Here is a 25,612-nt window from a genome sequence, read left to right as displayed (position 1 = left end):
TGATCATGATGTATTTTTGTTATATGTCATTGAACTATACTTTAAAAATTTATATAGAAATTTTGTATCTATGTTCATGAGGTCTGTAGTTTTCTTACGATGTCTTGGTCTTGTTTCTTATCAAGATAATTCCTATCAAGATAATCCAGCTCAGAATGAGTTGGAAAGTATTTCCGTTTCTTCAATTTTCTGGAAAACTTTGTTTAGAATTAGTATTATTTCTTCCTGCATTTGGGAAAATTTATTAGTAAAATTGTACTATAGTTTTCTTTATTTTTATGTATTTCACATAAGATTTTCAACTACATCTTCAGTTTAATAGTTATATGTTTATTCTGGTCCTCTCTTTTCTCTTTCTGTCCTTTGAATGTTTCTTTGAAAGAGTTTGTCCGTTTCATCTATATTGTTCAATTTATTGTCGTAATGTTGTAATTTCCTTTTATGGTGTCTAGGATCTATAATGATGTCCCCACTTTCATTCTTTGATATTAGCAATTGTGTGTTTTCTGTTAGTTTCTTTATTGTCCAACCAAAATTGATCAATTTTATTGATCTTTTCAAAGAATCAGATTGGGATTTTCCTCTTTAGTTATTTTTTTTTTCTTCTTTGTTTTTGATTCTTCAATTTCTGTTCTGATCTTTATGATTTACTTTGTTTTGCTTACTCTGGGTTTAATGTGCTCTATTTTTTATAGTTTCTTAGAGGAAAATCAGTAACTTCAGCTTCCACTGTAAGTACTGCCTTCATGGCATCTCATATTTTGGTATGTTGTGTTTTCATTTTCATTCAGTTCAAAATTTCTAATTTCCCTTGTGATTTCTTCTTTGACTCATGGATTGTTTGCAAATGAGGTGTTTAGTTTCCAAATATTTGGGGTTTTCTAGAGATCTTTGTTACTTATTTCCAGTCTATTACAAAGTATGGTTATATTTATATGACTTTGAATCCTTTGATAAGTATTAAAACTTGTTTTTTGGCCCCAAATATGGTCTTTTCTGTAGGTACTTGAAAAGAATGTTTATTTTGCTGTTATTTTGCAGTGTCTTGCAATGGGCAGGAAGGTCAACTTTGTTGATAGTGTTAATCAAGTCTTCTATATCCTTATTTTCTGTCTTACTTGTATTATTATCAAGATAGAATTATTGAACTCTCTGGCTATGGATTTGTCTATTTTTCCTTGCATTTCTATCAGATTTTGTTCTCTGACTACTTTGAAGCTCTGTTATTAGGTGTAAATGTTTAGCATTCTGTTCTCTTGATGAACGAATCTTCTTATTGTTATAAAATGACCTTTATCCCTAACAATATTTTTTGTTGAAAAAATTTGCTTTCTCTTATAATTCACCTAGACGCTCCTCCAGCTTTTTTTTGGCTTGTGATATCTCTTTATTCTTTTACTTTCTGAAACAAATTGTGGTAAAAAAACACATAACATAAAATTTATCATTGTAACTTATTTTTTTATTTTTATTATTTAAAAATTTTTAAGTTTATTTATTTTGAGAGAGAGAGCAAGCAGGATAAAGGCAGAGAGAGAGAGGGGAGAGAGAGAACCTCTGTGCTCACAGTGCAGAGCCCAAGGTAGGTAGGGCTTCAACTCATGAATAGTGAGATCATGACCTAAGCTAAAATCAGGAGTTGGACGCTTATCTGACTCAGCCACCCAGGCACCCGTATCATTGTAACTGTTTTAAAGTGTGCAGTTCATAGTCTTGAGTACTTTCATATTGTTGTGCAACCATGTCCAGAACTCTCTTCATCCTGAAAACTGGAATCCTTTTACTTTTAACCTGTCCAAAGTTTAAGTGCCTTGTTTGTGTATTTAGATCTTTTATACTTAGTGTGATTATTGATATGGTTAATTTTAGTTCATTTTGCTTATTTTTTATTGGTCTCTTCTTTGTCCTATTTTTGGAATAAATGAATATTTGTTATAATTCTGTTTTTTCTTATATCTGTTGACTTACTAGTTACGTTTTGTTATTAGTGTTTGCTTTTGGACTTTTTCTATGTGTGGTTTATAGCATCACAGTCTACCTGCAAGTGTTAGGCTACTTCATATATCATATGGGTACCTTAAAATACTTAGACGTATGCATGTTCTTGTTTAAAGAGTTCTTTTTTAAAGAGATTTAAGTAAGAAAAAAATATTATGTATTTATAGATACCATTTCCATTGTTCTTCATTTTTTTGTGCAGATCCTCTTAACCTGTTTTTTTCTATTCTTGAAAGACTCCTTTTCACATTTCTTCTTATGTAGACCTGCTGGTGATTAATTCTTTCAACCTTTTTAAAAATAAGTTTATATGTTTTTGAGAGAGTGTGCATGTGCACAAGTGGGGGAGGGGCAGAGAGCGAGGGCACAGAGGATCTGAAGAGGATTTGTGTGTCAGCACAGAGCCCCAGGCAGGGGCTTGAACTCACAGATCGTGAGATCATGACCTGAGCTGAAGTTGGACACTTAACCAAGCCACCCAGGTGCCCCTCAACTTTTTTATTGCTAAAAAAGTTTTTATTTTGCCTTTTTTTTTTTTTTAAGGATTTTGACTGGATATAAAATTCTTAAGTTATATCCTCTTAAGGACAAATCTTTGACTATGATGAGTTACATCCTCAGTCATAAGCCCAAAATGCGTTTAATACACCTTACCTACCAAACGTCATTGCTTAACCTAGGCTACTTTAAATATGCTTACAACACTTTCATTAGCCTGCAGTTGGGCAAAGTCATCTAATATAAAGCCTATTTTATAATAAAGTGTCGAATATTTCATGTAATTTATTGAATACTGTACTGAAAGTATAAAACAGAATAGATGGATGGGTACAGAATGATTTTAAGTATCAGTTATTTATCATGGTGATCGCACGGCTGACTGAGAGCTGTGGCTTGCTGCCATTGCACACGTATCATGAGAGAGCGTCATACCACTAGCCTGCGAAAAAGTGATAATTTGCATCACGGTTTCTACTGAATGCATATCTCTTTTGCATCACATAAAGTTGAAAAATTGTAAGTCAGGACCATTTCTACTTTAAAGATGTACCACTGTCTCCTTGATTACATTGTTGTTGATGAGAAGTCTATCATCAGTGTTTTTTAAATTTTTAAATTTTTTAATGAAATGTGTCTTTTTTTCCTCTGGCTACTTTAAAAGTTTTCTCTATTACAGGTTTTGAGCTGTTTAATTGTCCCATAACCTGGTGTTTTCTTAATGGTTTTTGTGCTTGAGGCCCATCGAGCTTTTTCAGGGAATGTTTTGTTCATAATTTTTATTGAATTGAGAACATTTCTGTTTTTTCACATATTTGGGTTCTTTTTTTCTATTCACTTGGATAGTTTAATAACTTTCTTCTGTGGTTATATTTGTGATATATTTGTATCCATCGTATTTTTTTTTATCTCTATAAGTTGGTTAAATATATACTCCATGTCTCTTTTTAATTTGTTGAATGTGTAGAATCGAGTTAACAATAATTATTTTAATGTCTTTGCTAATCCTGCATCTGTGTCAATTTATAATTGTTTTTGAATTTTCCTAAATTTTCTTTAGTTTTGTTTTGGGATATAGTAAAATCACTTGGAAATAGTTGGTTCCTTTTGTGTCTGGTTTTAAGATTTGTTATGTGAGCAGCGTTCACTTAAGATAATTATTCCCCACCCATTGCCTGTACAAGATCATTCAGAGTACCTACTGCCCTAGGGGTGTGAGGTTTTCATTCTGCTTGTGGGAACAGGAACTAACCTTTACCCTCTGTGAGCTCTGGGCATTGTTCCCTTTAATCCTTTTGGCTGGTTTCTATACCCAATTTTTATTTCCTCATATTCCTGTGCTAATCAGTATTCTGGAATATTGTATATTTCAGTGTAGCTCTTTCTTCTCCAGTACTTAGGCCTCTGAATTCCAGCCACTTTGGTTTTGCTGGACTCTCAGCTCCATTTCTCAGCTCAGGTAATCCACTTAGTTTTGCCTGGATTCTCCTCCCTGTGCCATTTCTGGAAACTTTCAAGGGTGTAAACTGCAGCATTCATAGGGCTCACTTATTCTGGTTTTAATTTGTCATAGATCATGGTCTCTTACTGCTTGATACCAGGTATTTAGTAAGTTACTCTTTAATGTATTTTTGACTGGTTGTTTCGAAGCAGGAGGGTTAATCAAGTCTTTGCTCCTTGATTTTAGGTGGAAGTAAAACTCCAGTGATTGAAAGTTCAATTCACTTTAATTATAATTTAGGAAAGTATTTGCATTTGATTCAAGATATACTGGTATGCTTTAGATCATAAGGAAAAATTGCATAGCATTATATAAAATGAGTCAAATACTAGATGCATGTTGAGCATCTGCTATAAAGTACCTTCATATTTTATATAAACTAGTGTACTATATAATACTACCATATTTAAAACTGCAGGAATTCCTGTCCTTTTTCCAGATGTTGTTTAAATGTATTTCAAGACTGTCATCTTGTGATTAGAATAATAATTTTGTCAACTGTTAAGGTACCCAAACCCTTTTTAACTCTTTTTCTCATTTTACATTGTAAAAAAAGACACTGAACTTATCATCTTAATGAAATTTATACTTTGTGTTAAGTCTTTTTCTTATAGTCTCCAAACATAGCCCCTGTTTGCTGTTTTGCTTGTTACTTGAAAATCAAGTAAAGGAAGGAAAAAGAAAACTGCAAAATACAGTTTAATCTTTCAGATAGTATAAGGAGTATATGTTTATGTGGCATATAAAAACCTCCATCACCTGTAAAATGGGTATGTTATACATTATGACATGTAAGTTTGAAACCTTGAAATGAATTTCAGGGAAAAGCTAAGCTTTGAATTCTTTACAGAATGAAATTTTCTCTCACCACCCCCCCCCCACCCCCGCCCCGGCATGGTGGCATGTGTTTGTGTATGTGTGTATAGTTTCTGTGGATGGAGAGGCATTGGCAAATAAAAGTCTGAGAAAATGTTAAGCACCTATATTAATGGGTTCTACCGTTTCTGAGGGGAAGAGCTCAACACATGAGAAGATTTCTTCTGCATTGATCCTTCTAGGAAATTACTGATTTACTCATTGAGTAATATTTCTACATGGACTTTTTATAAATCTTAACGTGATTATTAAGTACCAAGTATGTAAGTTTTAGATAAGATCTTAATTATTGCCACTTAAGGCATTTTTACCAGGAACTTATAAGTGTAACAAAATATATTTATGACGTGTTCAAAAGATCCTGCTGTAAAAATTTTAAAAGAAAAAATTGCTTTCAGGTCTTTGTCTGAAGCTATGTCAGTGGAAAAAATTGCTGCAATCAAAGCCAAAATTATGGCTAAGAAAAGATCTACTATCAAGACTGATTTAGATGATGATATAACTGCCCTCAAACAGAGGAGTTTTGTGGACGCTGAGGTGGATGTGACACGAGATATTGTCAGCAGAGAGAGAGTATGGAGGACACGAACAACTATCTTACAGAGCACAGGAAAGGTAATTAAAGTATTTCACTCATTCATTAGAGTGAGTGTGTGTGTATCTAATCTGTGATTGGTTATACAATTGGCTAAAATTTGCTATTAGGAGCAATTTTCAAGTTTTATCTTTGAAAGGTCAGTAATAATACAGGTTTCTAAGTGGCCATATTTACTATTCCATCGTAGTATATAAGAAAGTGATGAAATGTCTGAATCACAGTGCAAGTCCTTGATTTACTCCTCTATTGTAAATCTAAAGAATAGCCCAGTTTTCTTGTTGATCAGGTTTTTGGTTTACTCTAATGAACAGGGAATATTGGTGGCCAGCTGTGTGGTCATTAAAATAATTATTGTTTTTCCCCACAAAGTAGAAACTTATGAGAATCAGCAGTCATTTATTTGTGTATTTTATACATATTCTGTTGTGTGGGTGTAGCGATATTTTTCTTTATTAATGGTTTTAGGTGGTTTTATTTTGGTTTTTTGGTTCTAGGATTGTGGGATTCCCCCCGCCCCCCTTCTCCTTTCCTCCTTTGTCTCCTTCCATCTCATTTCATGATTACACATAATGCATTAAAAAAATCCTTGTACATATACTTTTATGCATTTATTTGTATACAGCAAAAGGATTAATTCCTAGAAGCAAATTTCTGGTTAACAGAGATGTATACTTTAAATTTTGAAAGATAAAAATTTGAGGGGCGCCTGGGTGGCTCAGTTGGTTGAGCGTCCGACTTCAGCTCAGGTCGTGATCTCACGGTCCGTGAGTTCGAGCCCCGCGTCAGTCTCTGTGCTGACCGCTCAGAGCCTGGAGGCTGCTTTGGATTCTGTCTACCTCTCTCTCTGCCTCTCCCCCACTCATGCTCTGTCTCTCTCTCTCTGTCAAAAATAAACAAACATTAAAAAAAAAAAAGGAAAGATAAAAATTTGAAAGATACCGGATATTTGGTATCTTTTTTTTTTAATGCTTATTTATTTTTGAGAGAGAGAGAGAGAGAGCAAGAGCGAGAGAGCATGAGACTCACACACACACACACACACACACACACACGCATGCACGCACGCATCAACACATGAGTGGGGGAGGTGCGGAGAGAGGGAGACAGGATCCAAAGTGGGCTCTGCGCTGACAGCAGAGAGCATGATGCAGGGCTCAAGCTCACGGACTGCGAGATCATGACCTAAGCTGAAACCAAGAGTCCTAGTCACTTAATCGACTGAGCCACCCAGGCGGCCCTGGATGTTTGGTATCTTAATGGATCTCCATAAAGAGTGCATTGGTTCTGTTTGATTTGCATATTTCCATCTGTCTTTCTCTCCCTCACCTCCCAATTTGCTCTTAAATATTAATTCTCCACTGATGTGCAGTTGTTAATGGTGATTTAGTAAGGGAATTTGCAGGAGTGTGTGAGATTGCCAATGAAAGCAAACTTTAACATTGCTTTAGGTGGATTGGTTTTATTTGCAGATTTTGGATTCTGGCCTTATAAGTTTACTGTGCCTTGTTACTATGAATCAGATTACTTGAAAAGAGTATATGAAGGAAGGAATTTTTGTCCTTTTGTATTTTGACATGTTTTACAAAGTACTTGGGGTCAAGATTAGGAATCATTTTCCAGAACTTAGAATTATATAGAGAAATCTGAGAATATAAATAAACTTCAGTTTTTGTATTTACTGTAAAGTGATCTGCCGATACTAATTTTCATTGCCTAATGTGATTAAAATTTGAATATCACAACCTGCTAATGTTCTATGAATGTTCATTATAGTAGCCAAAATTTTTGAATCTCCTAGCAAAGGAATAAAACTTAGGTGCTATGCTCCATCTTACTTTTAGAATTGAATTTTCAAGAAACTGAGATGAACAATTTTCTTTGAGCTCTAGGTGGCAGGGTTTTCCCATCATTTCAAAACTTAGTGTTCTAATTTCATTTAGTGTTATTGCCACCAGAGTATAATTTAAGAAATAATGGTTTAAGAATTGTTTGGTAGCTAAGTTTGTTTCTATGAGTGTTAACATTTTTAGAAACCAGAAACAATGTTTTGACTAATAGTCTTTCTGTATCCCATTTTTATCTTCTAAACACTAAAAAATCTTTTAGGTACTCTGTCTGAAAAGCCCTGTGATTTGATTTGATTTTACTTTATTTTATTCTATTATTTTTTGATGTTTATTTGGAGAGGGAGAGAGAGTGTGAGCAGGGGAGAGGCAGAGAGAGAGGAAGAGAAAGAGTGCAAGCAGGGGAGAGGCAGAGAGGGAGAGAGAGAATCCCAAGCAGGCTCTGCACTGTTAGTGCTGAACCCAACGCGGGGCTTGAACTCACAAACCGTAAGATCATGACCCGAGCTGAAATCAAGAGTCAGACGCTTAACCAGCTGAGCCACCCAGATACCCCCAGGCCCTATGATTTTAGATAGACCTTCATTATTCCAGGGATTAGTGCCTTCTTACTTTCTGAGTTTGTGGAATAAAATGTTCTAGGTACCATGAGAAAAATAAGTATGTTACTTTATAGTTATATCATTTTTGCAAGCACCCCAAATAAAGCAACCTGATTTTATAATGCCATTAAAAACATAACTTTTAAACTTAAAAATTAGTAGTGTTCCTTGTTGAAAAATTGATTGGAAGAGATCATTAAAAGGAAGATAATAATCACTTATAATTCTACACAAAAATAACTGATAATATGGATTCTTCTGGAGTAAGTGTTCCTCACACAATACTTGATTATTTTTAAAGTAATGAGATTTGATTTTCAAGTATTTTCAGTGATTTTCATAGTAGGATTAAGAATTTATTTGCATTTGTCCCTGTGTTGGCCTTTGTACTGCTGGTAAAAAGCAGTGGTTGGTTAAGGGCTGGCATCTTTGCATGAGTCAAGTTTTTACAGATCTTTTAGGGGCGCCTATGTGGCTCAGTTGGTTGAGCAGCTGACTCTTGATGTCGGCTCAGGTCATGATCCCAGGATTGTGGGATCGAGCCCTGCGTCGGGCTCCAGGTTGAGCATGGCATCTGCTTAAGATTCTTTCTTTCTCTTCCTCTGCCTCTCTCCTCTGCTCCTGTGTACTGTCTTTCTCCCTCTTAACAAAAAAAGAAAAAAAATCTTTGAAAAGTGTGCATTGACTCCTAACAAACAGTATTTCAAAACTTTCCAAATCTCATATAAATTGTAGCAACCTGAGGTTAGTACTGGAGTTTGTCTTATCTAGAAGAAGAGATAGTAGTTGATTTCTTTAAGAATTAAGAAGCCTCTTTTGATAATATATCTATCATTTTTACTTCAGTGTTAACTTTTTTCCTGGCTACATATTTCAAGAGAGGCAGAATATGAATATATTTATAGCCAATTAAACAGTTTAAGTAAAATAAAAATAATAAGCTGTGTTTATAGTATTTGGTTTTTGGATCAGTTTTTTAGTAGTAGTAGTAGTTTGATTTTTTTTTTTTAATTTTTTTTTTTTTCCAACGTTTATTTATTTTTGGGACAGAGAGAGACAGAGATGAACGGGGGAGGGGCAGAGAGAGAGGGAGACACAGAATCGGAAACAGGCTCCAGGCTCCGAGCCATCAGCCCAGAGCCTGACGCAGGGCTTGAACTCCCGGACCGCGAGATCGTGACCTGGCTGAAGTCGGACGCTTAACCGACTGCACCACCCAGGCGCCCCTTATTTATGTATATACTAAAAAACACTTCAGAATGATGTAGTAGGGAAGAACTGATAGGAAGAAAACAGTCTGAAGTTATTTATTAAATAAACTTACTCTCTTTGACTATTTAATTTTAAGTGGGCTAATTAAAATCCATTTATATTTTAGAATTTTTCCAAGAATATTTTTGCAATTCTTCAGTCTGTAAAAGCCAGAGAAGAAGGACGTGCTCCTGAACAGCGACCAGCTCCAAATGCAGCACCTGTGGTAAGAATGTTTTCTTGCTTATATATTAATTAATTAATTAATTAATTAATTAATTTTAATGAAAATGACTCTTGTTTTTCAGTATTGTAATTTTGATTTAAAAACTTTTTTTTTTTAATTTATTTTTGAGAGACAATGTGAGCAAGGGAGGGGCGGAGAGGGAGAGGGAGGGAGGGAGGGAGGGAGGGGGAGAGAGAGAGAGAGAGAGAGAGAGAAAATCCCATGGGCTCCACACTATCAGCACAGAGCCTGATGCTGGGCTTGAACCCATGGAACTGTGAGATCACGATCTGAGGCGAAACCAAGAGTTAGACTCTTAACTGATTGGACCACCCAGGTGCCCCTCAGTATTGTAATTTGAAAACAAAGTTTTTTTTTTTTTTTCAATGTTTATTTATTTTTGGGATAGAGAGAGACAGAGCATGAACGGGGGAGGGGCAGAGAGAGAGGGAGACACAGAATCGGAAACAGGCTCCAGGCTCTGAACCATCAGCCCAGAGCCTGACGCGGGGCTCGAACTCACGCACCGCGAGATCGTGACCTGGCTGAAGTCGGACGCTTAACCGACTGCGCCACCCAGGCGCCCCTAAAGTTTTTAAATCAGTAACTTTTCATTTTTTCGCTGCTTTAACAGTGCTGAAGGATTTGAAAATCTTCCCCACTGTTAAAACTTACACAATGAGATCTCACCACTTACACAATGAGATTCACCACACACAAGTTAAAATGGCTTTTATCAAAAAGACAGAAAGTGTGGGCAAGGATGTGGAGCAAAAGGAACCTTTATGCATCCTTGGTGGGAATGTAATTGATGTCACCGCTAGGGAAAACAGCATGGAAGTTCTTCAAAAAATTAAAAATAGAACTACTGTATGAACTAGCAGTCCTACTTGCAGCTATTTATTGAAGAAAATGAAAACAGTAACTTGAAAAGATATATGCATTCTCATGTTCATTGAAGCATTACTTACAATAGCCAAGATATGCAAACAACCTAAGTGTTAATTGATGGATGAATGGGTAAAGAAATTGTGGTATATACAAACAATGGAATATTTTTCAGCCATAAAATAGATTGTAATCTTGACTTTGTGACAGCATAGATAGACCTTGAGGGTGTTATGCTTAAGTGAGATAAGTTAGAGACACATAGCTTATTCTCTCTTTTATATGTGGAATCTTAATACCAAAACCAGCTTCTAGATACAGAGGACAAATTAGTGGTTGCTAGAGGTGGGGGTGGGTGGGAGTGTGAGAAATAGATAAAGGGGGTCAAAAGATAAACCAACAACAATAATTAAAAAAACCCCAAGCAACCAAAACAAAAAAAAGTTACTTCAGCAATAATTCTTAACTAGAGACATACTTGGGTTAGAATCTGAAAGTGGTAAATCTGTTGTGTAAAGTAATGTACCTACTTGGGGCGCCTGGGTGGCTTGGTTGTTTAAGCGTTCGACTTCGGCTCAGGTCATGATCTCACGGTCCGTGAGTTCGAGCCCCGCGTCGGGCTCTGTGCTGACAGCTCAGAGCCTGGAGCCTGTTTCAGATTCTGTGTCTCCCTCTCTCTCTGCCCCTCCCCTGTTCCTGCTCTGTCTCTCTCTGTCTCAAAAATAAATAAACGTTAAAAAAAAAATAAAGTAATGTACCTATTCATTTTTGCTTGGGAGAGTCATTACCATTGTTAGAGATATAAACCCTATGAACAGTCCACACTGGGAGCTTTTTCTGAATCATTCGTATCTGTGACTTCTTGGTGAATGTATTGTGTTTCTCTTGATCACAGATCATTTGGTTCTTTCCTTGTACCTTAGTTTTAGCCACTTGGGTTGACTGCCTCATTGAGTTGCCATTTAGGACTTTTCCAAAGTAAATTTCATGTATGACCTATAGCCTATATTTAAACCCAGATATACCCTCCAGTTTTGTTGAAACTCCTTCGAGCTAGTCATATGATTCAACAAAAGATAAAAAATACAAATAAGATTGTTTTTATTTTATATAGTTTTCAGAAGCATATTAAAATTTGAAAGAGCACTAATACAGTCTGCAAGATCTAGTAGTTTTGCTTGTTCATGAAATCATTGGTATTTAATTTTTTAGAGGTAGTGGACTTTTGTTGGTATTTAGGTTACTTTGAGTTGACTTTCCAGCAAGTACTTAAGTGCCTACTGTTTGTCAGACAGTGTGCTAACAAAAATAGAAGAGATAGCTGCCGTCTTGGAGCTTAAAGTCTAGTAGGACATAGAGATGAGTAAAAAAACTAGTGGAACAACTTACGGTGATAAAATAAGGGTACTTATAATTGTGAATTGGTTAATGTTTTGAATAGCGATTGGTAGGAAACTTATGTAAAATCTTAAAACAGTAAAACCGTTATCCTTGTGATTTAGTTATCTCTGTATTTCCATAATCATTAAGATATATAAAAATTTTAAATTTGGCATTTAACTACAGAAGTATATACTTACTGACAGTCTTGAATGAACTATCTTTTATCTGGATTAATACTTAAGGTAGTATCCTATTGTAACAAAATGAAGAGTATTTTTTTGTCTTTTGGAATACCATGAATTTCCCAAGCAATTTTGGTAATATTCCTTAAATATGCTTTTTTAGGTTATTATAGGCTGAATTTCAGATAAAGTATTTGTGAATTAAGTTTATATCATTAGATTGGCAACTTATTCTAAGTGTTTTAACTAAATAATACCGTAACTTCAGTCTTATCTCGTACATTTATATGGGTTTATTGTCATAGTTGTCATATTTATTTAATTTAGGGATTAACAGCAGAATAATTTAGGGAGAAGGTTCTAAAATGTCAGTTCAGTAAACTGAATTAAATTTTTTTTTGTTAAAAACAATTCATAATTGGAAGTTCATTTTTCCATAAAGAAATTGAAGTAATCACAGTGAAATTATTAAGCACACCCATTTTCTTTCTACAGTTTCTAAGAGGTTTGCATTTTGCCTTGATACAAGTTTACTTGGAGTCCTTTGCTCTTGTCCCTTATAGGATTGGTAATTTTTTAGCAGTAAGCATTATCTTGAAAATAAGATTCATATGACTCCCCACTTTTGTCTTATTGGCTCTTGTAAGAAAAAAAGCTTAGAAAATAATATGTTTATTGTGGTTTTTATTCTGAGTTTTAAGTAAGAAGTTAAAATATTAACATGTACCTTCTAATTTTTCTACAGGATCCTACGTTGCGTACCAAACAGCCTATCCCAGCTGCCTACAATAGATATGACCAGGAAAGATTCAAAGGAAAAGAAGGCAAGTTATTTAATGTTTATTTCTCCCTTACTGTGGTGATGATGAACTTGAGAGGTAGTGTCGCCTGATGTTTATGAGCAGGTGTTGGCAAACATCTGCAGGCCAAATCTGGCCCAACACGTATTATTATAAATAAACTTGCTAAAACATGGTGACATTTATTTATGTATTATATGTGGTTCCTTGGTGTTGTGACAGAGGTTGTGTAGCCTGCAGAGCCTTAAAATACTATCTGGTCTTTTACAGAATAAATTTGCCAACCCCTGGTTAACAGCCTGGATTCTGGATCTGGATTGCCTGTGTCACAGTTACTTTTTGTGTGAATTTTGATAAATTACTTTAACTGCATTCTTGTTGCAGTTTCTTCTTGTGTTACATTGTAATACTAATAGTAGTAGTAATAGCTATCTCTTAGCTTTATTGTGGGGTGAAACTGGTTAATAAAGCCCCTAGAATAGGGACTGGCATATAATAAACTGTCTATAAATATTTGCTGTTATTGATATTCTGCTTTTCAGAAGTTTAGATTGGAGGTTCTGTATACCAAATCATATTTCTCAAATTGTATATGTATACATTCAGAACTTGGGAAGCATAGATTGTAGTAACTATATAAGGACTTATTTTGTGGTAGCCTACATGGTATGCTGGCTAATGTGGTAGTGAACCATTTCCATGTTAGTGTGGTGGTTAGTGAAGTGGCACCATCATGTCCTTGTAATTTCATTTGGCACCATCATTTATCTTGACTTAATTTGTGAAAAAAAATGAATAGAAGCAACTGTAAGTTTAACATTTATGATTTTTCTCTGCAAAATCTGAAATCTCCATTTAAGTTTTAGTAAAGGATATACTGCTTCTATATAGTGAATTTTGGGTGCTGACTTAATATACTGGATAAAGGTGTGTTCTGTGAATACATGCTGTAGAAGTATAGTGGTTCATTCTTTTATTCGCTGCAGTGTTTTTCTTGTGGAATGAATTATGTAAAGTAGGGTTTGGCCAATTACAGCCCAGAGACCAAATCTGATCCTCTTTGGGCCAAATCAGGCTGTGCCCATTTGTTTACATATATTGTTTATCTTGCTTTTGCACTATAACTGCAAAATTCAGCAGCTGCGATATAGACAGATAGCTTGCAACGTATAAAATATTTAATGTATGACCTTGTATGGAAAGGCGTATTGAGACTGTCCTGGAACCTTTATCACACTTTTTATGGCATTGCTTTTCTACAAATTATATAATATACGCATATGATTATAATTTTGAAACCCAACTTTTTATAATTTAAGGTCTTCTCATGATATTAGAAGCTTTTAGTGCTACTGTAATTGAGTATTAGGAGTATATACTTTGGACATTATATTTTATTCAGTCCAATTTTTTATATTCCCACCTAACTATATGACTGTTGAGCACAGTTGTATAGTCTTAAACAGCTTCTACACAAAGGGCTTGCTGGTGTGTATTTTTTTTTTTTTTTTTTTTTTTTGAGACTAGTATCCCTTTTAAAGTTTTTGTCTTCACAGGTATGTAATTTAACTTTATATGTATAGTACATTGGATGTTTTGTTACACTATTTACTTTCAGATTATAATGCAGATGATTACTACAGATTTGTTATTGATCATAAGATACATAAAGTGTAACCCCCTTTCGCAAACCCCCTTTTTTTATAGAAACGGAAGGCTTCAAAATTGACACTATGGGTACCTACCATGGTATGACGCTGAAATCTGTAACGGTAAGTCATTTTGACTGCAGGGGTTCTTTTGTCCCAGGCATTTAATGTGAGTAGCAGATGTCGAGGAAAATCTTTGTTCTCCATTATTTTCTATTTCAGACATTTATCTTTAATGATTAATTGTGCCGATAGATCTGTATGGTGATTATTTGATTTGCGGATATCCTCTCTTTGGTTTAACTGAGTAGTGTGTATAAATAAAAGCTGTTTTGATTAACTTGCAAGTAGGGTGGATGCTACCTGGTTAGAGTATTTAATGCCACTGAGGAGTTACAAGGTCCAATCTGGGAGAGTTATTTTCCATAATATCTTATGTTCTTTAAAACGTAATACCTTTTGCTCTTTAAAAAGACAGATTGTAATAATGGTTGATGTAATACTTACAAAATGTATACTTGTCAGAACCACGGTCTTAGGTGTACACAATTATAAGCCTTCGGGTCACCTTTAACAGACTTTCTTTTATATATTTTTAACCGCCTAAAAATGGTTATTCCTGGATGTTCTGACTAGGCTGTATTTAACACCTAATTTTTATTTAGTCAGTGATAGGAGTTGGTGATGTAGAGCAGGAATTCTGCTAACCCTATTTTGTATATTTATATTATAGATTATTATACCTTTTATATTTTAAAATACTACGTGTATATATTTTAGAGTACCTATATATTTTAAAGCTAATACCAAACTTTGTCTTTGTTTACAAATCATCAGATCTTTGAGGACTCAGTATGACATGGAATCATCATATATATTTGCTGTGATTTCTCAGAATTAAGATATATCTTGTCATGCTTTTCCAGAACAGATAGCAAATAAATGTGGAGAATGTGATATTAAAAGTTGACCTTTCTTATTTTCTTTTTTTCTTCCTTTCTTTTTTTCTGGACAAATTGGAATTGAGTATTAGATATTTTGCTGATACGTTTGTTTTTAAGTTGTTATCAGATTTGTTTTTGTATTATTGAAATTGTGAACTCAATGATTCATTTGACAAGTACTTAGCACGTGTGTCACACCCTGTTCTAGTTGTTAGGACTATAGCTATGAATTAGACAGGGCTTCTGTAGAGAGAGTAGTCAGAGAGACCTCTCTGAGCAGGTGACTGTTGAGCAGAGATCTTGCAGAAAAGCATTCTATGAAAGACAGCTCCAGGGTCAAGATTGAGGCCAGTAGAGCAACAGCATGAAGGCCAGTGTCTCCATGACCTAGTGAATGAAGTGAAGGTGGTAAAAGATAAGGTACAGAGATCTGCCTAGTTCTTCCTACTTCAAAATGTAACTCACGGCTGTAAAATTTAGCTTAAAAATTTTTTTTAAGTTTATTTATTTATCTTGAGAGAAAGAGGGGGCACAAGCAGGTGAGGGGCAGAGCGAAGGGGAGACAGAAACCCATGTAGGCTGTGCGCTGATGCAGGTCCTGAACTCACAAACCCTGAGGTCATGACCTGAGCCGAGATCAAGAGTCAGACGCTCGACCGACTGAGCCACTCAGGCACCCCTTAAATTTTTAAAAGATTAATTTACTGACATTTTCTTGGGAATTGAACTTGCCTACTGGCCATTCCCTAAGTGAATTATTGTGAACTGCAGTTGTTATCCTGAGGTAAACATCAGGGTAAGTTTTTTATGGTGGTTGTCATTGTTGTTTTAACTTTTGTCTCACCTGAAATGTCATGAAATTGGTTTCATTACTGAGCTTCTGTGGAAATAGTAAAATCAGTGACAATTTTTATAGCGATGCTTTTTACAGAACAGTTTTTCTGAAATTCAAGGACAGCTTCTTAATTAAACAGTTTGAGAATGATATAGCTCTTTTTCCTCATTAGATTTTGCTTCTAAATATACTTACAAGAGAGGTGAATTTAAACAAATTTATGGTGTCTGTTTTTACAGAAATAATCACATAAAAGACATTGTGTAGGAATGCAACAGAAAGACTAAAAATGGTCAGATTGCTGGTACTTTTCATAATTTAATACCCCGTTGAATCTCTACTGTTTGTGACTTGATTTATTTTAGCAGTTGTTAGAGAATATATGGAGAGGTTTGAACGTGAAAGCTCTGAAGTTGCTCTGATAATTGTTTCTTTTATTTGAATCTCAGTCTTAATGCTTCCAATATAATGTTTTTTCCTTGTCTTTTTTCTTTTGGAATTATTACCTATTTATGAGCTTGTGAGTTTGACCAACTTTCTTATTCTCCAGTTAAGAAGATTTCTCTTGGGATATCCACCCAGATACACAAAGCAGTTAAATGTATGTTAAAGGGTTTGTTGCACAGGTATGACTTCCTTTCTAGTTTACGTATGAGCTCATTTTAGCTACCGCTCTTTTTCAGGGTTTTGACACATTTAGTTGATCTACATAGTTACTAAGATTAAGATAATTCTACATTACAATGGGTCTGCGTATCTTTTAAATGTAAGACACTAGAGTTCTGTTAGGTACAAGACTAAATAAATTAATCAGGTTATCAAATGGCTAGAAAATTTTTATACAGTTGATTTTTTTTTCTTCATTTGTTACAGAGAAAGGAGTATGTGTTTGGACAATAAAATTTCATAAGAATCAAAAGGTATTGAGAGTTATAAAAATTAAGGGTCTGGCAGGGTATTTGCTAATATTAATATTTTGTGAAGATAGTAATTTAGAGAAATTCATTATAGGAATGGAAGCCCAGGTATATTTAAAGTTACAAGGTTGTATAGTTGAGTCTGGTTAACTTTTGAGTCAGGTCAAGGAATACAGAGGCATAAGACATGGATGTTGGAATTGCTAAGGGACTTTTCCAAGTTGGGAGACTTTCCCCAAAATGTGTTAGTTGGGTTGTATAATGTTTAAGAAATACTAGATTAAACATTCTTTGGTATAAGAATCTCATCATTTTTAATATATAAATATATAAATTGGAAGACAAGAATATGCACTCATTCCCAGGCTTGTTTGCCCCTTTCCTCGCTCCTGTTGAGAATACTGGGAAGAACTAGAGTTGTGTGGGATCAGTTAAGTGAAACTGTCTTAGTAGTTTTCGACTGGGAGTAGAAACCATTGGGTTGGGAGTAGGGAACACTGGAATGTGTTTACATGGGTTCCTTTTTTGAAAGGAGAAATCTTAGACTAAGAAAGTGCCACTTGACAGTGCTTTTCATTATGTAGAAAATAAGAGGAAGTGATGAAGACCCTTCTTTTTGGGTAGTAGTCAGGAACTCATCTGTGGTTCCCCTGGAGAAGGAGTAAAAAGACAGGATAACACTTCACTCTTTTTATTTGTGAGATTTGGTAATTGAATTGGGAACTACTTCATTTTAGCCTCCCATTCTAGCTTGTTAATGTTTAGGTAGGAAGGTCACATACTCTTTTCCTTGCTTATTCTTTATTCTTTTCTTAGTTCATATTGAATATCACTGACTCTCAGTTACCTTGCTTTCTTCATTTTTGAGGAAACATTTTGCACTCTGAAGTTGTGCAGATCCAATGCTTTCCTTTAAGACTGTTTGAATGGACTCCAACAGATATTATAGTTCTTAAAACATTTTAAGCCTTTTTTTGGGAACCATTTTCCTGCTAGTAAGTGAATTAGATGGGTATTCAGTACCTACATTAGAGATGTAATATCACCATCAACTTTCATCATTTAGAAAAATCCAGAATCGCAATCTCTCTATAGAGTTATATTCTTGTTTTTAAGTTTATTTATTCATTTTGAGAGAGACAAAGACAGTACCAATGGGGGAGGAGCTGAGAGAGAGGGAGGGAGGGAGGGGGAGAGAGAGAGAGAGAGAGAGAGAGAGAGAGAGAGAAAGAGAGAGAGAATCCCAAGCAGGCTTCGCAGTGACAGCACAGAACCATGTGATCATGACCTAAGCTGAAATCAAGAGTCAGACACTAACCGACTGAACCACCCAGGTGCCCTTATAAAGTTATATTCTTAAGCAGGAATGCATATATTAGTAACCTACCAGCTCCCCTGTTTTATAAAATTTCCTTCATTCTCATTTGATTGTTAATTGTTCATCTCTGCTTGAAGTGTTATGGGAGTATTATATTAGCAGTAATGCTCTAGAGTTATGTCTAGAGTCTAGGCCAGCAGAAGATAGAGACCACTGATTAAGACTTTCTTACTGAACACTCTTCTTTCCTTCCCTTCTTTTCTTTAGCAAATAATTTTCGAGTGCTTATGTAATGTTATCGTGTAGATTTTAAGGGTGCTAATGGGAAAATTTCTTCCTAGAGTTAGATGCATCCTGTTTATACATGCTAGTGCACTGACATCATATGCCTCTCTTAGCATACTTTCGGGATCATTCATTGTGCCAATCTAAACATGGCCCCGCATGTTTTATTAGACATCAGTGTCATTTAAAATTTTATTTTATGCACTAATATTTAAAAATAAAAGTATGTTGCAAAGTCTGGATTTTCAGCTTCTTTTGAGAAGTCATCTGGCATGACTGGGTAGTGGGTCCACATCTAGAGTAGCAAGAGTCACACGGATACAAAGCAGTGACTACCTTCTTTAAATGGGAATGTTTTCTTTAGGTTGCACATAGGCCTCACTACTCTGTTGTTTTTGATCTAGTGGTCTTGACTTATTTATACAGTTGACCCTTGAGCAACACTGGGATTAGGAGCGCTGAGACCCCCCCCATCCCCTTCATGCAGTTGAAATTTTGCATATAGCTTCTGACTCACCCAAACCTAACTACTAATAGCCTACTGTTGACTGGAAGCCTTAACTGATAACAGTCTATTAACATATTTTGTGTATTGTATGTATTATAACTGTATCTTATAATAAAGTAAGCTAGAGAAAAGAAAATGTTCAGAAATAGAGAAGAGAAAATTTATGAATTTATTTACTGTACAAATTTATTTACTATAAAAAACCTACATACAAGTGCATTCATGCAGCTCAAACCCATGTTGTTCAAGGGCCAACTGTACCACCTGCTTAGACCTCACTGGCCTTTCAGTTTGAAATTCTTGATCTAAATAAAGGCAGTGTTATCTTGTTAAAGAGAAGGTAGTAAGTTGAAAGCACATATGAAAGAACATATTTGTTTGAAAGTCAGTCCTGACTGAGTCCCAACTTTTCCACTCACTGTGCCACTAATGAAGGAGAGATTGTTTAACTTTTCTATGAGGGGTCTTGTTTTTATTTCATAATAAAGATAATAGGACTTACATGATAGTACTGTGAGGATTAAAAGAGAGTGTAAAATGCTTAGCACAAAGAGGACTCAAAAAAGAAATGATGGTTACTTTTATTATGAATTTATAATTTTGTATATAATTTCAGTTTGACATAGGTGTAAGTTTGGCAACTGTAGCTTCATTGGTGTATTTACTATTATGTGTTTAATGATAACGTGTTCATTCAAAGTTATGAAGACTAGTTTATTTAAATATGCGAACTCTTTTCCTCTCTAGTTATTGGGATATTTTTACTGTGTCTTGTGTATGTTTATTTTAGCATTGTTTATCATGTGAGAGAAAATTGCTGCAAAGAAGTTATCATATAGAGGGAGATAACTTAGGTAGATTAGTTAGGCTTTTCTGTCTACCCATTGAGGCTCATATAAAGAAATGAGGGACACCTGGTTGGCTTAAGGTGGCAGAGTATGTGATTCTTGATCTCAGGGTCATGAGTTCAAGCCCCACATTGGACATAGAGCTTACTTAAAAAATATTTTAAAAAATAAATGAAATTTATTTAAATTTAAATTATTTAATTTGTTCAAAAAGTATATTTGGGGAATGGGCAAGATGGGTGAAGGAGATTAAGAGGTAAAAACTTGCAGTTATAAAATAAGTCACAGGGATGAAAAGTATAGTTAGGGAATAGAGTCAGTATTGTAATATACTTATCATGGTGAGCATTTAGTAATATATATAATTATTGAATCACTGTATTTTTATATTGAAAATGCTTTAATATATGTTAACTATGCTTCAATTAAAATTTAAAAAATTAAACAAAAAACATAATAAGTATTGGGATTTTAATACATGGTCACAGAATTGTAAGTAAGAATATTAGTTTTATAATCTCTAATTGTTTGCATTCTAATTTAGATAGCATTCTGATTTAGATTATTCTGCTTAGATATTACATTGCACTTGAAATAATTTTCAGAACTTGTTGACTGTCTTAATATTTCAGGGAACAGGGTGATTCTGTCCTGTCTTCATGAGCAATATAAAGTGTACCCCCTAAACGAAACAAAACATTTAGTTTCTGCCAGTAACTCATTATATGTCTTAAGCTTTTGACAGTTAATTTTATGTGTTTACTACCTGTTACATGAAGTAATGCTTAAATGTTAACGTATTAATACTTTATACAGTTTATTTAGATGTCTTTTTATAGACTTTTCTAAGAGTTCATCAGTAAATTTTCTGTACTCCCTCCTATCCCTTTTATAGTAGCTTTGCCCTAGTGTTTTCCCCAACATTTTTTCTTTTTTTTTTTTTTTTTTAACATGCTCATTATAGATCTGGACTGTGTCTGTGTACATGGGAGATAAAGTACAAGAGAGATCTGTTATTATTTGTTGGCCTGTTTGAGCAAATTAGGCTTCAGTTTTCTCATCTGAGAAATGGTATTATAATAACTTTCTCTGGGATTTGTTTTGAGGTTTACATGTGTACAGGTATACCTTGTTCACATTGTTTCAGTGCTGTTTGCTTGTGGCACTGAATTCATTGTAGTTATTGTGGAAATATTTTTATATTAGACATACGTAACATTTGTAAACTCTTTATACTGAATGATACAGAAAACAGTCTTCCCTTTTTTAAGTTGGATAGTATTTAGACTGAACACTTATTTAGATGGGTTGGGTATTAGTCTCCTTACGCTGATACCTTCTTGAGATATTAAAGTCTCATTTTATCTTAGGTTGTGTCAGCATAATTGACATTTGATGCTAATATAACTCGAGAAATGAATTATAAAAACATTAATAGGTATCAGGAACGTTTCATGCATATAAAGTATGTTATTTTTATAATCCTGCTCTTTATGTTTTTTAGTTTGTGTGTTTTATTGAGCTTTATTGAAAAACCCATTGCACAGTAGATAGTACTTTTGGTATAAGCCAATTCAATTAAACTGCTTTAATATAGCTTTTCATTTCTTTAAAGACTAATTATTGGTTTATCCAAAGTGTCTTAGAGATTTTAATGTATCTATAAGAATATCTTTAAAATTAATCTACCCATGACCATGTAGTTAATATCATGGTCACAGAACTTCTGAGACTTATTTTTGAAAGACGCATAGACCAAGTTAATGTTGGCACATGTGTCAGAAGTAATCTAGAAACTGTTGAGTCATTTTTAATAAAAGTATTAATGTCACCTTTTTTCAGTGTTTTAATACTGATTAATGTAAGAACAGGAGAAAATAGAAACCAGTTTGGAAATAACAATATTTCATTAACAGCATGATAAAAATTTGTACTATGAAGTCTCAGTTTAATTATATAAATCTTTTAATTGTAATTCCATGTGTAATGTTATAGTTATTTATGACTCATGTGCACAAAAGCAAACTTTAACTTGTTTTTAATATTCTGTCTTGGACATGCTATAGTATAGCTTTTTATTCTGATTTCTAGTTACCTTAATAAAACTTCAATCCATTGGACATACTTCACTTTTAAATTCTAACTCCTTCTCAAGTATAGTTTTAGACTAATCACCATTGTTGTTTAACATAGACGTGATTTATTTTATGTATTATATATTTCTCTTCATTATTTTGAGGAACAAAGGTTAATATTTAATGTTTCATTTAATTTCATAACAAATTATTTGAATCTGTTTATTCATACAAAAAAGCCCTAGTATATTTAATAACATTATTAAATGGGTAGGTACTTTTCTGTTGGCTGTTGTTGGCTGAGTTTTAGTTTGCTGTATCAATTTCCAGGTCTTCGTAAATTGATTTAAGTCTTCAGTGAATTTCCAATCTTTTATATAAATACATTCAGATTTTATTTTCTTTGTCGTCTTAGTATATTTGTCTTTATATTCATTGCATTTCTAGTTAGTTCATCCCCTTCCCTTCCCTCTCCCCAATCCTGCCAAACCTCATTTGATCTTTAATTCTAAGTTTTGATTTCTTTTCCAGGTCTTTTTCTTGATGGATGTTTCTTTTAGTGTTGTTCTTCTTGTCTTTCCTGCTTCTCATGTTCCTCTGTGAGTGACTGTTCCCACATTTATTTTAAGTATCTGTTTTTACACTCTTATTTACTTCTGGTCTGGACAAATCTTACTATTTCAAAACTACATTCTTTGAAATTTCAGAATGGTGCTTTGTTGTGAATAAGTTGAAGACATTCATTTGAAATGCTAAGGAATTAAAACTTTTTAAAGATTTTTATTTTTTGTTTCATTGGAGATGAAAATCATACCATAGAACTCAGGTAATTTTTTTCACTATTGAAGTTGTCATATTTTATGTTGTCATTGAAAAAAACATTTGTTCTTTGCATTTAGAGTTTTGCAGTAGTATATAAGATCAAACAGTTATTTTGAAATCAAGTCAATTTATTATTTACAAATTTTTAAGTCAGAAATAACTGATTTAATACCATCATCTACAGACAATGAATTCTGGACACTGTCAATCTAATGATTTACCTTCCTAAATTTGATAGATGTATCAGACATGCAGCGTCTTTTTGTCATTTCTATCTTGTGTATGTGCTGCTGTAGACCTTCTGCAGTTGAATTCCTTATCTATTTTAATATCAAATTTGAGAACTAAAATTAAGCACCTCTTTTACCTTTCAGAAGAATTTGAAGGCTTCTAGTTTCCTTTATTAAAAAAACCCAAAATTCAGATTCTGATATGATTAAAATATAATTTGTTTTAAAGGGTTATATAAAATATTTCATTGTACTCAGGAATTGTTGAGTTTTAACATGCAGCTACGTCATAATAACCATTCTGGTGGTAAATTTGTGGGTACATTATAATTCATCAAGAACCTTAATATATATTGTCTTTTTTTCCTCTACAAAAGTTATTTTAACAGGAAAGATAAACATTAAAAGCTTAACTTATTTAAAAAAATTTATTTTGGTAACATTTTTCCATTATCTTAATTAAATGTAAGTGATATAATTGATCTAGTATCATCCAATAAATTGGTAGATACCAAATTCTGGGAGATCCATGGTACACATTTGATTTCTTTTTGAACATTCTGAGTCATTATTAATATTTTTGAAAAATTTGTGTAATTTATTTTTTAAAGCTTTAAACATCAGCATGAAGGTCATAGTATGGTAGATTTTACAAAAACATGCTTCATTATGGCATACTGTTAGGATTACATTTATATTTTATATTGGAACCCTCGTGGATTACTAAAGACCCAATCCATGGTCATATAGTCTGGTTCTTACTGCCTTAAGAATTTTTGCCAACAACTTTGTTATATAACAGATCAAAGCAAAAATAACTGCTGATGATGAACAGTGACACAAAAGGTTATGCTCCCCTGGAAGATTAGTTGGATCTCAGGTTGCCTAATAGAGTGACATTTCCTTATTAATTTGCTATGGCCCAGAGAAAGGCTGAGAAACTGGGTAATAATAGTGTACCATGAGAGATTGATTTGTTATTCAAGCTTATGAGAGTAGCATTTGAAATGCTAAATGCTGATATATTAATTTACACTGAGAAGTATATATCGCACTGGACACACAACTTTTTTAAAAATTTTTTTAAATGTTTATTTATTTTTGAGAGACACAGAGACAGAATGCAAGTGGGTTGGGGGAGAGAGAGAAGGAGACACAGAATCCCAAGCAGGCTCTAGGCTCTGAGCTGTCAGCACAGAGCCCGACCTGGGGCTTGAACTCATGAGCTGTGAGATCATGACCTGAGCCGAAGTTGGACGCTCAACCGACTGAGCCACCCAGGCGCCCCTGGACACACAACTTTTATATTTAGCATATGCATATTCTCCATGTAGAGAAACTCATGGGAGATCATGGTATAATGACAAGTTTGCACTATGAACACATATTACATTATAGCCTTTAAACATTGAATAGTATTAGAGTAAAACTGCTTGATATTTGCATCTCTTTTAATAAAGACAGACCTGTTGCAAGGTCAGAGAACCTTTCTCCCTGGCATTGTCATTTTTCATTGTAACTTTTGTTCTTACTGGTGTGTCTGACTAATTCCAAATGAATATGATGTATTTTTTTCTTTTTAATGTTTATGTTTGAGAGAGAGAGAGAGACAGTGTGTGTGTGTGTGTGTGTGTGTGTGTGTGTGTGTGTGTGTGTGAGAGAGAGAGAGAGAGAGAGAGAGAGAGAGAGAACAGGGGAGGGGCAGAGAGAGAGGGAGACACAGAATCTAAAGCAGGCTCCAGGCTCTGAGCTGTCAGCACAGAGCCCCATACAGGGCTCAAACTCATTAGCTATGAGATCATGACCTGAGCCGAAGTCGGACGCTTAACTGATTGAGCCACACAGGCCCCCCCAATGTATTTTTTTTAGATGTATTTTTTTAGGTTACTCCTTCAGGTTTAGGACTGATATCTCATTCTGTTCTGTTTGATTTATTAAAAAGTGTTGGTTAGAGACTAGGTGTTTTGAATTTAAAATTCATGATAGAGATGTCCAAAAGTTCTGATTTGTCACTAGAGAGAGTAGGCAATGCTAGATGGCCTGGCTAGAAATCTGAGCTTTAGATCTAGGATTAGTCCTATTTAGTTTTGTTGATTTGGAAGGGGAGATCAGGAGCAAGGATTTCCTACAGGATTCTGAAAATCACTTATTTCTATCTTCCACTTATTCTCAGAGTGATAAATTAATATAACTTAAATCCCATTCTGCCGATTAATTCAATAATTTCAGTGCTACAAAGACATTAAAATTGAAGTGTTTTCTTAGCATTATATAAAAGTATTTAAGACTTAGAATGCAGTCAGAATGAGTACAGAAACAATTGTGATTAAAGTACAAATGAAGAAGTACTAATATGAGTAGTGTTGTAGAATTTATGTATAATTATGTAGTCATGCTATCTTGGGATAAATATTTTACCCAGTTTAATGCTTCTTTGGCATATTTATTTGGGAGATGTACATATGTACGTAGTGTAACGCTAAATACTAAGGATTTAAAAAAATAATGTTTTAAAGTGTATTTATTTTGAGAGA

General features: G+C 34.2%; 1 protein-coding gene across 2 annotated transcripts in view; it reads left to right on the top strand.

The window, feature by feature from the left end:
* CDC73 (cell division cycle 73) overlaps window positions 1–25,612 on the top strand; it is a 131,829-nt gene that overhangs the window by 21,532 nt on the left and 84,685 nt on the right. For both annotated transcript variants that reach the window (XM_040453593.1, XM_040453594.1), the window contains exons 7-10: window positions 5,272–5,488; window positions 9,296–9,394; window positions 12,593–12,671; window positions 14,355–14,419. In XM_040453593.1, the coding sequence (XP_040309527.1) occupies window positions 5,272–5,488; window positions 9,296–9,394; window positions 12,593–12,671; window positions 14,355–14,419 (460 nt within the window). The remainder of the gene's footprint in view (window positions 1–5,271; window positions 5,489–9,295; window positions 9,395–12,592; window positions 12,672–14,354; window positions 14,420–25,612) is intronic.

Source organism: Herpailurus yagouaroundi, unplaced genomic scaffold, assembly GCF_014898765.1.
Source record: "Herpailurus yagouaroundi ecotype Mexico unplaced genomic scaffold, PumYag 209, whole genome shotgun sequence".
NCBI classification, from domain to species: domain Eukaryota; kingdom Metazoa; phylum Chordata; class Mammalia; order Carnivora; family Felidae; genus Herpailurus; species Herpailurus yagouaroundi.
Note: the sequence above shows the minus strand (reverse complement) of the source record. Positions and strands in the feature narration are given on the sequence as shown.